The 12,384-nt window shown below is 38.5% G+C and overlaps 1 protein-coding gene across 1 annotated transcript in view; it reads right to left on the bottom strand.

The window, feature by feature from the left end:
* The window catches only part of THSD7A (thrombospondin type 1 domain containing 7A), a gene marked incomplete at its 3' end in the record, with an annotated part of 195,124 nt that overhangs the window by 81,494 nt on the left and 101,246 nt on the right, over positions 1-12,384 (bottom strand). The window contains exons 6-7 of the mRNA XM_080611330.1: positions 10,639-10,794; positions 8,673-8,876 (exon numbers count right to left, since the gene is read on the bottom strand). Coding sequence (XP_080467456.1) covers positions 8,673-8,876; positions 10,639-10,794 — 360 coding nt within the window. The remainder of the gene's footprint in view (positions 1-8,672; positions 8,877-10,638; positions 10,795-12,384) is intronic.

Genomic DNA, 12,384 nt, shown 5'->3' with positions numbered 1-12,384 from the left:
CACAAATAAATAATTAAACACTTCCATTCAGATAAGGCCCCGACAAACAACCTTAATTTCGTAATGTTTGAGGGCTTGGTTTTGCAACCTAAAATACTTAATTTTGACATCATATTTCTTTCCAAATTTCTAGTTTAAGACACAAGCCAAATGAAAAATAGTACTTCTGAAATGGGTATTACACTGTCTATGGACACTTACTGCTCTGCCAGTGATCTCAGGGACAAAAGCAGGAGCAGACTGTAACAAGCTGCTTTCCCAGCTCTAGAGGTGACGAATTTCCTTCTCTCTTTCCCTTCCATGGCTTCTTATTCAGCCTTATTTTCTCCAGACATTAATCCCAGTCTGTCACATCACTGTCCCTTTCACACAGCCCTGCCAAGTTCTCTCCGACTGCTTGTCAAATCCTCCTTTGGGCTGATCATCACTAGACTGAATCCCTCCCTAGTTTCATTCCTAATCCTGGACACGTAGAGGCATTTCATAACTTCAAACTCCTTACTTGATCTCAGTAAACTGTCCTAGAGGAAAGCAGGGTCAAATCCGACTGTTCCCCAGCTCTTAACCTCATTGCTTGGTCAGTACCAGTTTTCCCTCTTGCCTTCCATCCCTCTTTTCACAAATCTATTCCTTTCCCTCTGCAATGGGTTTGTGACTCTACATAGATGAAACCTTGCCAAAAGCTACCAATGCTCCAAAATCTCAAACAGATCACTGGAAATACCGGAGAGACTGGGATCCTCAGATGCTTGCTCTGATTTGGAGAAATCATTGTGGCTAAGTATGTTTTACTCTTAAGACTGAATTTTCTTAAGTATTCAGCAGAGATGCTGCTTGCACAGTGCACAGGAGTTACAAGAATTGCAAAATGACACAGATGATCTTTCTCTGCATTAGTACTATTGATGAAGCTTTGGGATTCATCAGGATTGGGTTCCTGCTTTGCAGTCTGCTATGTAACCCAAAATTTATGCATCAAAATCCCCCTCTACTAATTCACTATTACAAGCAGTTCATAGAATCATAGAATCATAGAATAGTTAGGGTTGGAAAGGATCTTGAGATCATCTAGTTCCAATCCCCCTGCCATGGGCAAGGACACCCCACACTAAACCATGTCACCCAAGGCCTCATCCAACCTGGCCTTGAACACCGCCAAGGATGAAGCATTCACAACCTCCCTGGGCAACCCATTCCAGTGCCTCACCACCCTCTCAGGAAAGAATTTCTTCCTCACATTCAATCTAAACTTCCCCTGTTTAAGTTTGAACCCGTTACCCCTTGTCCTGTCACTACAGTCCCTGATGAAGAGTCCCTCCCCAGCATCCTTGTAGGCCCCCTTCAGATACTGGAAGGCTGCTATGAGGTCTCCACGCAGCCTTCTCTTCTCCAGGCTGAACAGCACCAACTTTCTCAGCCCATCTTCATACGGGAGGTGCTCCAGTCCCCTGATCATCCTCGTGGCCCTCCTCTGGACTTGTTCCAACAGTTCCATGTCCTTTTTATGTTGAGGACACCAGAACTGCACACAATACTCCAAGTGAGGTCTCAGGAGAGCAGAGTAGAGGGGCAGGATCACCTCCTTCGACCTGCTGGTCACACTCCTTTTGATGCAGCCCAGGATACGGTTGGCTTTCTGGGTTGCGAGTGCACACTGAAGCCGGCTCATGTTCATTTTCTCATCGACCAACACCCCCAAGTCCTTCTCTGCAGGGCTGCTCTGAATCTCTTCTCTGCCCAACCTGGAGCCGTGCCTGGGATTGCTCCTAACCAGGTGTAGGACCTTGCACTTGGCATGGTTAAACTTCATCAGGTTGGCACTGTCCCACCTCACAAGCGTGTCGAGGTCCCTCTGGATGGCATCCCTTCCCTTCAGCGTATCAACCGAACCACACAGCTTGGTGTCATCGGCAAACTTGCTGAGGGCGCACTCAATCCCACTGTCCATGTCACCAACAAAGATGTTGAACAAGACCAGTCCCAACACCGATCCCTGAGGGACACCACTCGTTACCGGTCTCCAGCTGGACATCGAGCCATTGACCACAACTCTTTGCATGTGGCCATCCAGCCAGTTCTTTATCCACCGAGTGGTCCACCCATCCAATTGATGTCTCTCCAATTTAGAGACAAGGATGTTGTGTGGGACAGTGTCAAAGGCTTTGCACAAGTCCAGGTAGATGACCAACTGCTCTGCCCTGTCCATCAGTTCCGTAGCCCCATCATAGAAGGCCACCAAATTGGTCAGGCAGGATTTCCCCTTAGTGAAGCCATGCTGGCTGTCACCAACCACCTCCTTGTTTTTCATGTGCCTTAGCATGTCTTCCAGGAGAATCTGCTCCAAGAGTTTGCCAGGCACAGAGGTCAGACTGACTGGTCTGTAATTCCCCGGGTCATCCAGTTTCCCCTTCTTGAAAATGGGGGTTATATTTGCCTTTTTCCAGTCATCAGGAATTTCACCTGACTGCCATGACTTTTCAAATATGATGGCCAGTGGTTTAGCAACTTCATTTGCCAGCTCCTTCAGGACCCGCGGATGGATTCCGTCAGCTCCCATGGACTTGTGTACGTTTAAGTTTTTAAGATGGTCTCTAACCAGATCCTCTCCTACAGTGGGCCTAGGGTCTTAATTCTCACAGTCCCTGCGTTCGCCTTCCAAGACTTGGGTGGTGCGGTCACAGACTTTGCCAGTAAAGACTGAGGCAAAGAAGTTATTAAGAACCTGCAACATTCTACTTTCTCATTTGGTTATACCATCAAAAACAAAAGCGTGCATCATATGAAACATGTAATTGCACTCTCTGCGGTGTATTTCCAAAATATTTGTGCTTTCCACTATGGCAACTTCTATTCCTACATGTCCAGTAAATTTTAAATACATCAGTACTGCTTCACTGCAAGGATATCATAGTGCATTTTAGAAATAACATGTCAAAGGCCAGTAAACCCATCTGACTAGACAGTCAAATTATAATCTATGATACAAGAAAAAGATTTTAGTAATTATGTTGGCCTACCCATTTTTTAACTTAATTATATTTGTAATGAACATTAATGTCTCTGCAGGCATTGCCCATATCAAGTGCAACTCTGTCTTGCAAAAATATATGACAAATTTGAAACAATGGTCTATTGTACTAAGTATTGTTTATTGGGCTATGCAGATTAAACTCTGGTTTTGTTTTACTTATCTGTTTAATTTAAATCATCACATCACAGTCTAGGCCAACTATTAAAGACATTGACAAAGCAAGTGATACATTTAAGTCTTCCCATAAGCAAGTTATGCAAACACTAAATACATCTATTCTTATAGAGAACTTAATAGGGATATGTCAATTTTCCTATTTGTCAAGATGAGAGACATAAAGGAATTTGTATGACATATTAAATATGACCTTTTATTGACAAGATTATCAGACTTCCTGAGAACTGAGATGGTATAATTTAAGCAGTAGTTGTGCAGTAATTTTTCCATATATCCCTTTCTACCAAATAAATCAAATCTATTAAAAAGAAATGCCTTAAAAATTCAATGCTCTGAAACTTAATGGTCTGAGATGATCAGATTTAAGGAGCTTTAAACTGACTGTTTTACCCTCTAGCAAATTCTACGTATAATAAATATCCAATTAAAAAAAAATCGATAGTTTTAAGGTAGCCAGAAAAATTAAAGAAAGGACCAGGTTATAAATTTCATATCCCATGTGTTTACAGTGAAGAACAAAGTATGAGTTTTACATTTGATTTAAATGCCTCAGATGGTCAGCCAAAAAGCTGTCAGGCAGAAAAGAACAGTTAAAGTCAATTCTGTAATGACATTAGCTAGGAAATTATTACTGGGAAATGATGACTAATGCCCATGTAACGAAGTTCCTGTAAGCATAAGGCAGTATGTGCTGAAAGAAACTGTCACTAGCTACAGTACTTTTCTACTAATTGACTGCTGAGCATTGGCCAGATTTTGATCTGGGTTCTGTTACAGGATTAACTCCATAATTCAATGTAATTTGAATTTGAATCTGCCTCTTCATTCTTTTTAAAGAGCTAACTCATAAAGTGCCACAAAGTAGGCATTTTCTGTTTAAGTAATCGTTAAAAAAGTCCAACCAGTCTGATGGTTTCTTCATTCAATGCATATAGCCATACGATTCAAAGGGCAGAAGAAGCAGACTCTTTATACCGGGGCACACCTACAAAGCTTCCATTTATTCTCTTAATGTTTTCCATTATGAAAATTAATGAAGACCAGCAGCTACTCATTTAGCAAATATTTTGTTTAAACTATAAATATACAGAAAGAGTCAACTTTTAAACCAGCCAAAATATTTTAAGTGAAAATGTTTGCACTAGCCAATCTTCAGTTTTCACTGAAGTTTACTCTATATATTTAATTAGATGCCTATCGTAAGAAGAAATAAAGACAAAGAAGACATAAAGTTAAAATTAAGAAACAAAATATAGATGTTGATTGGGGAACCATAGAAGAAAATTTAAACTACATAAACAAATTTTATGAGCTTTTCTGCAAAGTAAAATTCAATAAAAGGAATACAAGAAATATTTCAGAAATATTTCTAAGTCTAGAGAAAAATAGTAAAGCAATTAAATCATACAGAGCTGTCATATAGCCGACACATGGTATCGTCAGTCACACTAGCTAAGAATAAACACAGATGAAGGAGATGTACACAGTTCAATTTTGGACAGAACAATGTTTAAGCCACTCCATACAAAGTAGCTAAACTAATTCATTTGAAATGTTTACATCTGAGTCTTAACAAAGCAGAATATTTTACCTTCTACATATTTTTATGAACTACTAAACCCATTGTTTTTTCCCCAGTATTGCAAATAGGGTACAGCCCACCCTTTTACATTAGGATATACTCATGGATTTGCACCCCAGTCTCAGGAAGACCAGACCTGTGTCACTCACATTACGTCCAGATGCCAGGAAAGAACTCATGACACTCAGCTACATCAAAACACATCTCTGCCTATACAACTCAGGCACAAATCTGCTACTTCAGAGTGGCAGGAATTTGCATATAAACGATGAGCCTTGCTGTTGCTGTGCCTGCCTCTTCTAAGGCTAGTCATCTCTCACAGCAGTAAGGCAGGAGATGGCAGTCAGTCCATTCCTTCTCCCTGGGGAGTTGACTGCAAACCAACAATTAGTGAATTTGAAGAAGGTTTGGAAGAAATTTGCCCCTCAGAAGTGAGATCTATTTAATCCAGAGTAACACATGCAGCGGTACAGAGTCCCAGACATTATAAAGGCTGTAAACAAATTTATTCTTTAAAATGAGCAAGTAATTTCAGCCTACTATCTGATGATCAGAAGCACACTGACACCAAAGCCACCGCTAGCACTTGTGCTCCAGAGTTCGGCACAAAGATTAAAATCTGAAAACCCATAACGAATGAACCAGTATTTTGTAGGCATTTTCAGCAGTAGTCAATTTTACAGATTTTTATGTCAGAAATTATTTTTCCCAATTTACAGAGGAGTAGCACTAATGTGTCTGCTAAAGTGGGCAGCTTTCCTACTATAGGAAATAATCTTTAAATACTGAAATTGCATTCTTCATAGATTGCCACAGCTACAGAGAAATAGAGCAAATTCATCTGTTGTAAAATCACTCTGCATTAACTGCATTAAACCACTTAATAATAGATAACATGTACATACCTTTGTTTGTGCATGCATGCAAGTATGCCTTGTATTACACATATATATAAAAATAGATAAATTACAATTCAGTAAAAAAAACAGTCATTGTATCATTACCAAAAGATCATGGGTAGCATGGAACATAAGCTACAGATCTCTAATTTTTAATATAATATATATGATGGAGGTATTCTGATCAGGTTCTGTTCAGTCTTGCAGTTTCCACAACCAAAAGGAGGTTTTTTTACCTAAAGGAGCTCTTTGGAAGACTGATGAAGAATATTTATTCTGAAAAGGTTCTTTCCACAGTAAGAGGCTGAAGTTCCATTTATGTAATAAAATACATCAAAGTTCATTATAGCCTCTGCAACGACAACCTGGGGTACTGACTGTCATATTTGTTCAGCCAGGATGAAAATTCCGATTACTGCAATGTACTGTGGAAAAAGAATGACAATTATAGGCCTCCAGCAACAACATGGGAGGATAATCTATTGTTTGCTATTGTCTCAAAGGCTGTAATGACTCTTATCTTTACAGCAAATTGAAGAGAGAAGCTCATTCCAATTATATAAAGCAATCTCACAAACACTGCTACTTGATTCTAATTGTGAAGTAAACCAGCCAGGTCAAGGCATGTTATCCTAACTAATTATGCTTTAAACATATAGAATCATGCAACAACCCAGAGAAAGAGAAAATACTCATCAGTGTTGGGTATATCTTACTAACATAAGCATTACATTTACAGTACAATGCTTACTCTGAAAATTACACTGCCAGCCTTTTCATTTTATAAAGCAGAAGCCAAGGGAAAAATGCACTTTTGTTTTAATACACTGAAGTCCCTTTGATTCAACCTCACCTACCCAGGGGCTGATTGCAGAATGGAATCTGGATGCCCGCAACAAACGTTTGGATCCTGTCCAGTGTAGGAGGCCTGAGTACTAGACAGGAGCTATCTGGGAAAAGGTAGTGGTGTGAGAGTTTAGAGGAGCATTTAAGAGTTGCCTACAGGATTTTCAGTGTGTGGTGCTGTGGCAGGAGATGCTTGAGCAGGGTTAGCTTGGACAGAAAGATAACCAAGGTTGGTGGGTCCTTATTTCATACTTTGTTTCTGCTGTACCATGCTAATCTCACTGAAGAGAGATCTAGGTAAAAACGACTTGGTATTACTGGTGAAGATCACAGAAAACTGTTTACTAAGAGAAGGGATTTCAACAAAGAGATGAGGGCATTCTACGACATTATTCTCCATTGCTTTTGTGCTCTATCAAAAGATATTGAACATGTATCTTTGTGGGTGACTGGATCTTTGCAAACCAAACCATAATTGCAGGTTGTTTTCTCCTTTCTTTGAAGCTGTGCCCACAACTCTTTAAACACTGACTGGCACATGGCCAAAGCCTGACTTATCGTTCCTTCTGTGACAGATTACCAATACAGGCAATGTATAATGCCATTTAATTACAGTGATACATAACGCCATATAAGGAAGACAAAAAGACAAAAATTAATACTGGGAGTAAAAAGTTAATTACAAGTCTTCCAAGTAAAATTTGGCCAAAACCAAAGCCCCTCAGAAGTGCAGTGCAGAGAGCAGACCCAGTTTGAAACAGAGCAGAAGCAAATACCATAAAAGATATCTCAAAGTTTAGTATCTCAGTCGCATGTCCTAAATATATCATGGTTACAAGAAATTATAGCCAATATAGATGTCTATATTACAATTTAGTTAGACTTGTGAGCAAATACCACTCCTCAAAACCAAAGGTAAGCCAAACTAGCCAAAATCTAATAAAGAAAAAAAAAGTTTTATAGATTTATGTTTTTTAATAAAGAAAAAGAAAATTTCAGAATTATTTAGGAAACTCTCATTTATGAGGAAAGGGCCATTTTCCATCTGAAAATGTATACAAATAAAATGCCAAATAGTTTCACAATTGTTGCCAAGAAATTATTACACCGTGAGAAGCAATTTTTTGAGATAGGGACACCAAATGTAGTAGATGTAATATTGTAATTCTAGGCTGATATGTTTCTGAACTTTAAAGATGGCTGCCAGTTCTCTTAGGTTCATGCAGAAAAATACAGCTTACACTCTGAAGTTTTCAACTTAAGCCCCAAAACTCAATTATGACCCAAATTCTTGAGCATGAAAGGTCAAGATTTATATATCTCTGTAATAAATTCTTATTACCTCTGACCAATTTTATGACAAAATATATTCTGCAGCTGTTAAACACTCATCAGAGGTGTTCTTTTGCTTAATCATCTATAGAGTCAGAAATCTCTTATCACAACTACACTGTAGTCAGTACAATTATTTTAATTTATATGCTGCTTTAGACTATAATACCACTAATGAATTAAGAGTATTCTTGCAACAGTAATTCATGAATCTTCCATAGATTATTTTGTAAGCAGCTTTCAAAATTGGCTTTTATAATTATGTCATGCAAAATCTGCTTTCTTTCACAGAAGATAACTGAATAATGGTGGTATTTTTCACTTTTTGAAGAAGCAAGTCAGCTTGGCTGTCAAACCAACTCTTGCAACACACATCAAACCCTGCTTTTAAATGAACATTAGTATTTTTCTTCCAGCTGTACTTACTGCAATGCGTTCGACTTTACTCACACTTTATTTGGCTCTGGAATCAAGAGGATCAGCTTTGTTAGTGGGATTACATCAGGGAATTCAGTCAAGTCATCGCAGGCATGAGTCTGACCTACTGAAAAACAATAGCTGTTTTTTATTTACTTTTCTCAAAGTCTCTTCAGGAGCCTTTGAAAACTCATGGTGTGTAGATGAAGAAGCTTGATCCTAGAGAAACTAGAGGGCCTATCCTTCCTAACCAGTACCAAAGGACATTTCTCTATATTCCAGACAGCTTGATCTCAAGGACTGAGAACAATAAAAACTGCTATCCTTTTGAACCACGTTTTAGCATCTTCACTCTAGCTGGTGTGGACTATGGGAAAAAGCATCTTACCATCACTGTTGACGCAGATGACAACAGGAACCTGCGTACCAGGGCCACATGGCTTCTCATTGTCAGGAATGCACTCCTCCAGCCCCACAATTCTCCAGTCATAGCAGGAGGGTTCTTCACATGGAATGGCTTCCAGTAGGTGAGGGCAGTTTCCTGTTCCTCCAGTAGGCTCATTGGTGATGCGCCGTTTCCTTAGCTTAAAGCCTGCAATGTCCACAAAAATACAAAGGACGGAATAATTCAATTCTAAATCCAAAGTGAAGAGATTTTTATCTATCTACACCTGAGTATATTCTGTTCTGAGTAGAATCTGAAACAGATTCTGTTTCTCTTCTGTGCAAAAATATCACAGTCAGCACAACACTGCATTTTAAGTAACTGGGCAGAAAAACTCACTAAAGTAAGAGTCAGAGAAGTAAAACTTAACAAGGGAACCAAAATTTTTGAGCTCATTCAGTAAACTTTGCCTTAAATCCCTGTTTATCCTAAGTCTCATGTACTCCAGGATGCAGACAAGTCTGCTGTCCTGTGCATTACTCTTGAGGATCCACCACATCTAACAAACCTTGACTAGACTGCTGGGTTGCCATTTCTCAAGTATGTTGTTTGTTTCCGTCTCAGGTATCTTCCAATGTGGATTGATTATCAAGTGAAATAAACACTCCCCCCAACAAAAAACCAACCAACCAAACAAAAAAATACTAAATTGCCAGGAAAGGCAAGGAAAGACATCCTGCTAAAACTGGGACTGCCTGTACAACTTTTACATCATTCTCTCAGAAGAACGGTCAATGAAATTAGAAAATAAAATACAAAAATCCCAAATAAGAGGAAAACACTGCCAGCGGGGACAAGATGTTGGAGAAGAGCTCATGTGTTCAGGAATGAAGACTCGCATGAAGTACATCCTAATATGTTTCCACTAGGCAGGTGTAAAAATCAGTCTCATAAACCTAAACACTGCCCCTGAAAATGTTGTAAAACTTTTAGTGATGCAACAGCAACAGACATAACAGACTACTTGACAGCTGTACTCAGAGAAGACTTAGTCCGATAGGCTTACACATTGAACTGCTTTTTCCTACTTGAATTGTTCAAGGTTGGGTCCTACTACTGTGAAACAGCATTGCAAAACTTGTGTTTATTGCTGCCCAGACTGGTGGAGGTAGCAGTATACAAGGAACAAGAAGCTGAAGTGATAATTACAGTTGCTCCTGAAAGTGGACTTATGTGGCTGCCCTTTCTTATGAGTATTTTTAATCAAGGAACCAAGTCTGTATGCTCAGCTTTTGTCAGATAATCACATCACAGCAATGACTAGGCCATTTTTTCTCATTTACAGCCAGAAACATACAGACTTCCTACATTAAGTCCTTGTCACTGTATTCTTGATTTAATATTTTGATGTCAGGTTTCTACAATCTGTTCTGCATAAAAAACTGTAAACTGTAAAACACGTGAAAATTGAAACCAGCATATGTCATCAGTAAAACAGTGTCACTTATCGACAGCAAATGGTCCCAACTTTTTGCCAGATCGTGCTTTACAGTCTACTGATGAATTCTTAAGCTTTAACTGAACATTAACTCTTTGAGTGACTTGGACAGTGTACCTTAAAGGCTGCTTCTCTCCTCCTTTTCAAACAGTGCCAGAACTGTGATTTTAACACATATAGAAACTGTATCCTGTTCAGCTTGAGAGGAAGGTCTAAAACTGGAATTGACCTGTAATAACCCAAATTGACCTTGAGAACCTAGTAACAAGCCTACATTTTTGCCAGGTTTGGTGGAGCAGTAATGCTAAATACAGTTCTAACTGAATGACCTTTTTTTGATGCTCGAAGGCACTGGATATACCCTTCTTGGCACAAAATTTAGTATGCTTGCATGGCCAGAGCTGCCTAGTGGCACTTTCTTAGGAACATGAAATAATCACCATTAAAAGGCTTCACTGAATTTTTACATACCCTTTTTGGCCTGAAGGTCATCACAGCTTTCATAGGTGCATGGTCCCCAAGCTGACCATGCCGAGGTCTCACACTCTGTAGGACAGGGGATATGGCACAACTGAGAAGTGCTGGGAAGAGGTCCCGTACACAGCCTACGGTCTACTGGCCTCGAGGCTGTCAAAACAAAGTCAACACATTTCTCACATGTCACAATCCTCAGCATTAAGTGGACAAAACCATCCTTCATTCAGAAAGGCTGATACATCATCATTTTAATCTGATGAAGTGATGGAAAAATGCCTGTCTTGAAAACAAAGAAATAGAAGTCAGTTTACCCTCTGCATGAACAGGGCCAAATCTGATTACATGGAGTCGGGAAGACTAGGTATTGCAGCACCCTCTCAGACCTAGTCCTTTCATTTATGGAAAGATTATGTTCCTACAACAGTCATTCATATTGTGCTTTCTGTAAATCGATGTCCTGCTGTCTTATTATGTCTTCACTTAAGAAACTGAACAAAAAAGCTATATAAATCCCTTTGCTCCTATATGATACTATAACTTCAAAAGGCTGGTTAACTAACATTTAGAAGATTATATTTAAGCTATAAGATGAAACAAGGTTAAAATTATGACAAAATTTTAGTGGGTTTTTTATTCTAAAGACCTTGAAGTGCATGCTCAGCAGTAAGATTTGTGCAATAACAGCATTAGTTCAAGAAAGTTTTAGATACATATATGTTTTGCATATAATAAATATATATACATAATACATTTAAAATAATTAAAACAGAACAAATGCAAGCATTATTAATCTAAAAAAACACATGTGAAGGCAGATTATTCTGTTATTTCAGGATCAATAAGCCCTTGAACAGGCCAAAATAACTCTTGTTCCATACTTCACTCTTTTGAATTCCCAGGTTATGCAGAAAATAGGACAACTCTATAAGGTGCCAGAGTAAAGCACGAAACTCTAACCCAAAATGTACCATTTCATTATAAGCAAGATTTTAATTCTTTTTCATAATATAGGACTTGACAAATTATTATACTAAGCAGAGAATAATTGCTAGAAGGCAAACTTAAGTCTGCCATATTAATTCACCTTGGTGGATCGAAGAAACTTGTTTCTTTAACTTAAAACACTCTTATTCTATTCCCTCAGTATTTTTTTCACAGGAAATAAACTCATTAATTTATAGCCACCACTACAAATAATCTCTTTTGATGGAAAGATCTCTCTGATGAACATATTCTAAAATAAGTTCAGAATATGGCAAAATATCCAGCTGAAAGATGAGATTAGTAACCACAGATAAAACATTAAACATTAGGCTGTAAAAGTATGGTCACATTTGTAGATGTCTGTCTTTACATTCAGACTTTTTAAGTAGATGATCCATCCAGTTACAGAAGAATTAGTAAATTCTCACTTTTTAAGGGGGAAAGGAAATGAAAAAACTCATCACCCTAGTCTGGGTTCCCATGCTCCCTCCTTTGGCATGGTTTTACACTATGTTGCTCCACATAATGAAAGCATGAAGATGGCAGAAAGTCATTCAATGTTACTGCCTCCAGATCACCAATCTCTTAACACAAAATAATACAAGAACAAACATGCCAACATTTGCATAATGCTATGCTAGAATTAAATTTTATGACAGAACATTAAATTTTACAATATGTTTGACATGAGCACCTAATATGCATGATAATCATCATCATATGCATATCCTGTGTAGAACATGGATATAAACAAAC

The sequence above is a fragment of the Psittacula echo genome, assembly GCF_963264785.1.
Source record: "Psittacula echo genome assembly, chromosome: 2".
NCBI lineage: Eukaryota > Metazoa > Chordata > Aves > Psittaciformes > Psittacidae > Psittacula > Psittacula echo.
The sequence above is the reverse complement of the archived record's forward strand: the minus strand, read 5'-3'. Positions and strand labels throughout refer to the sequence as shown.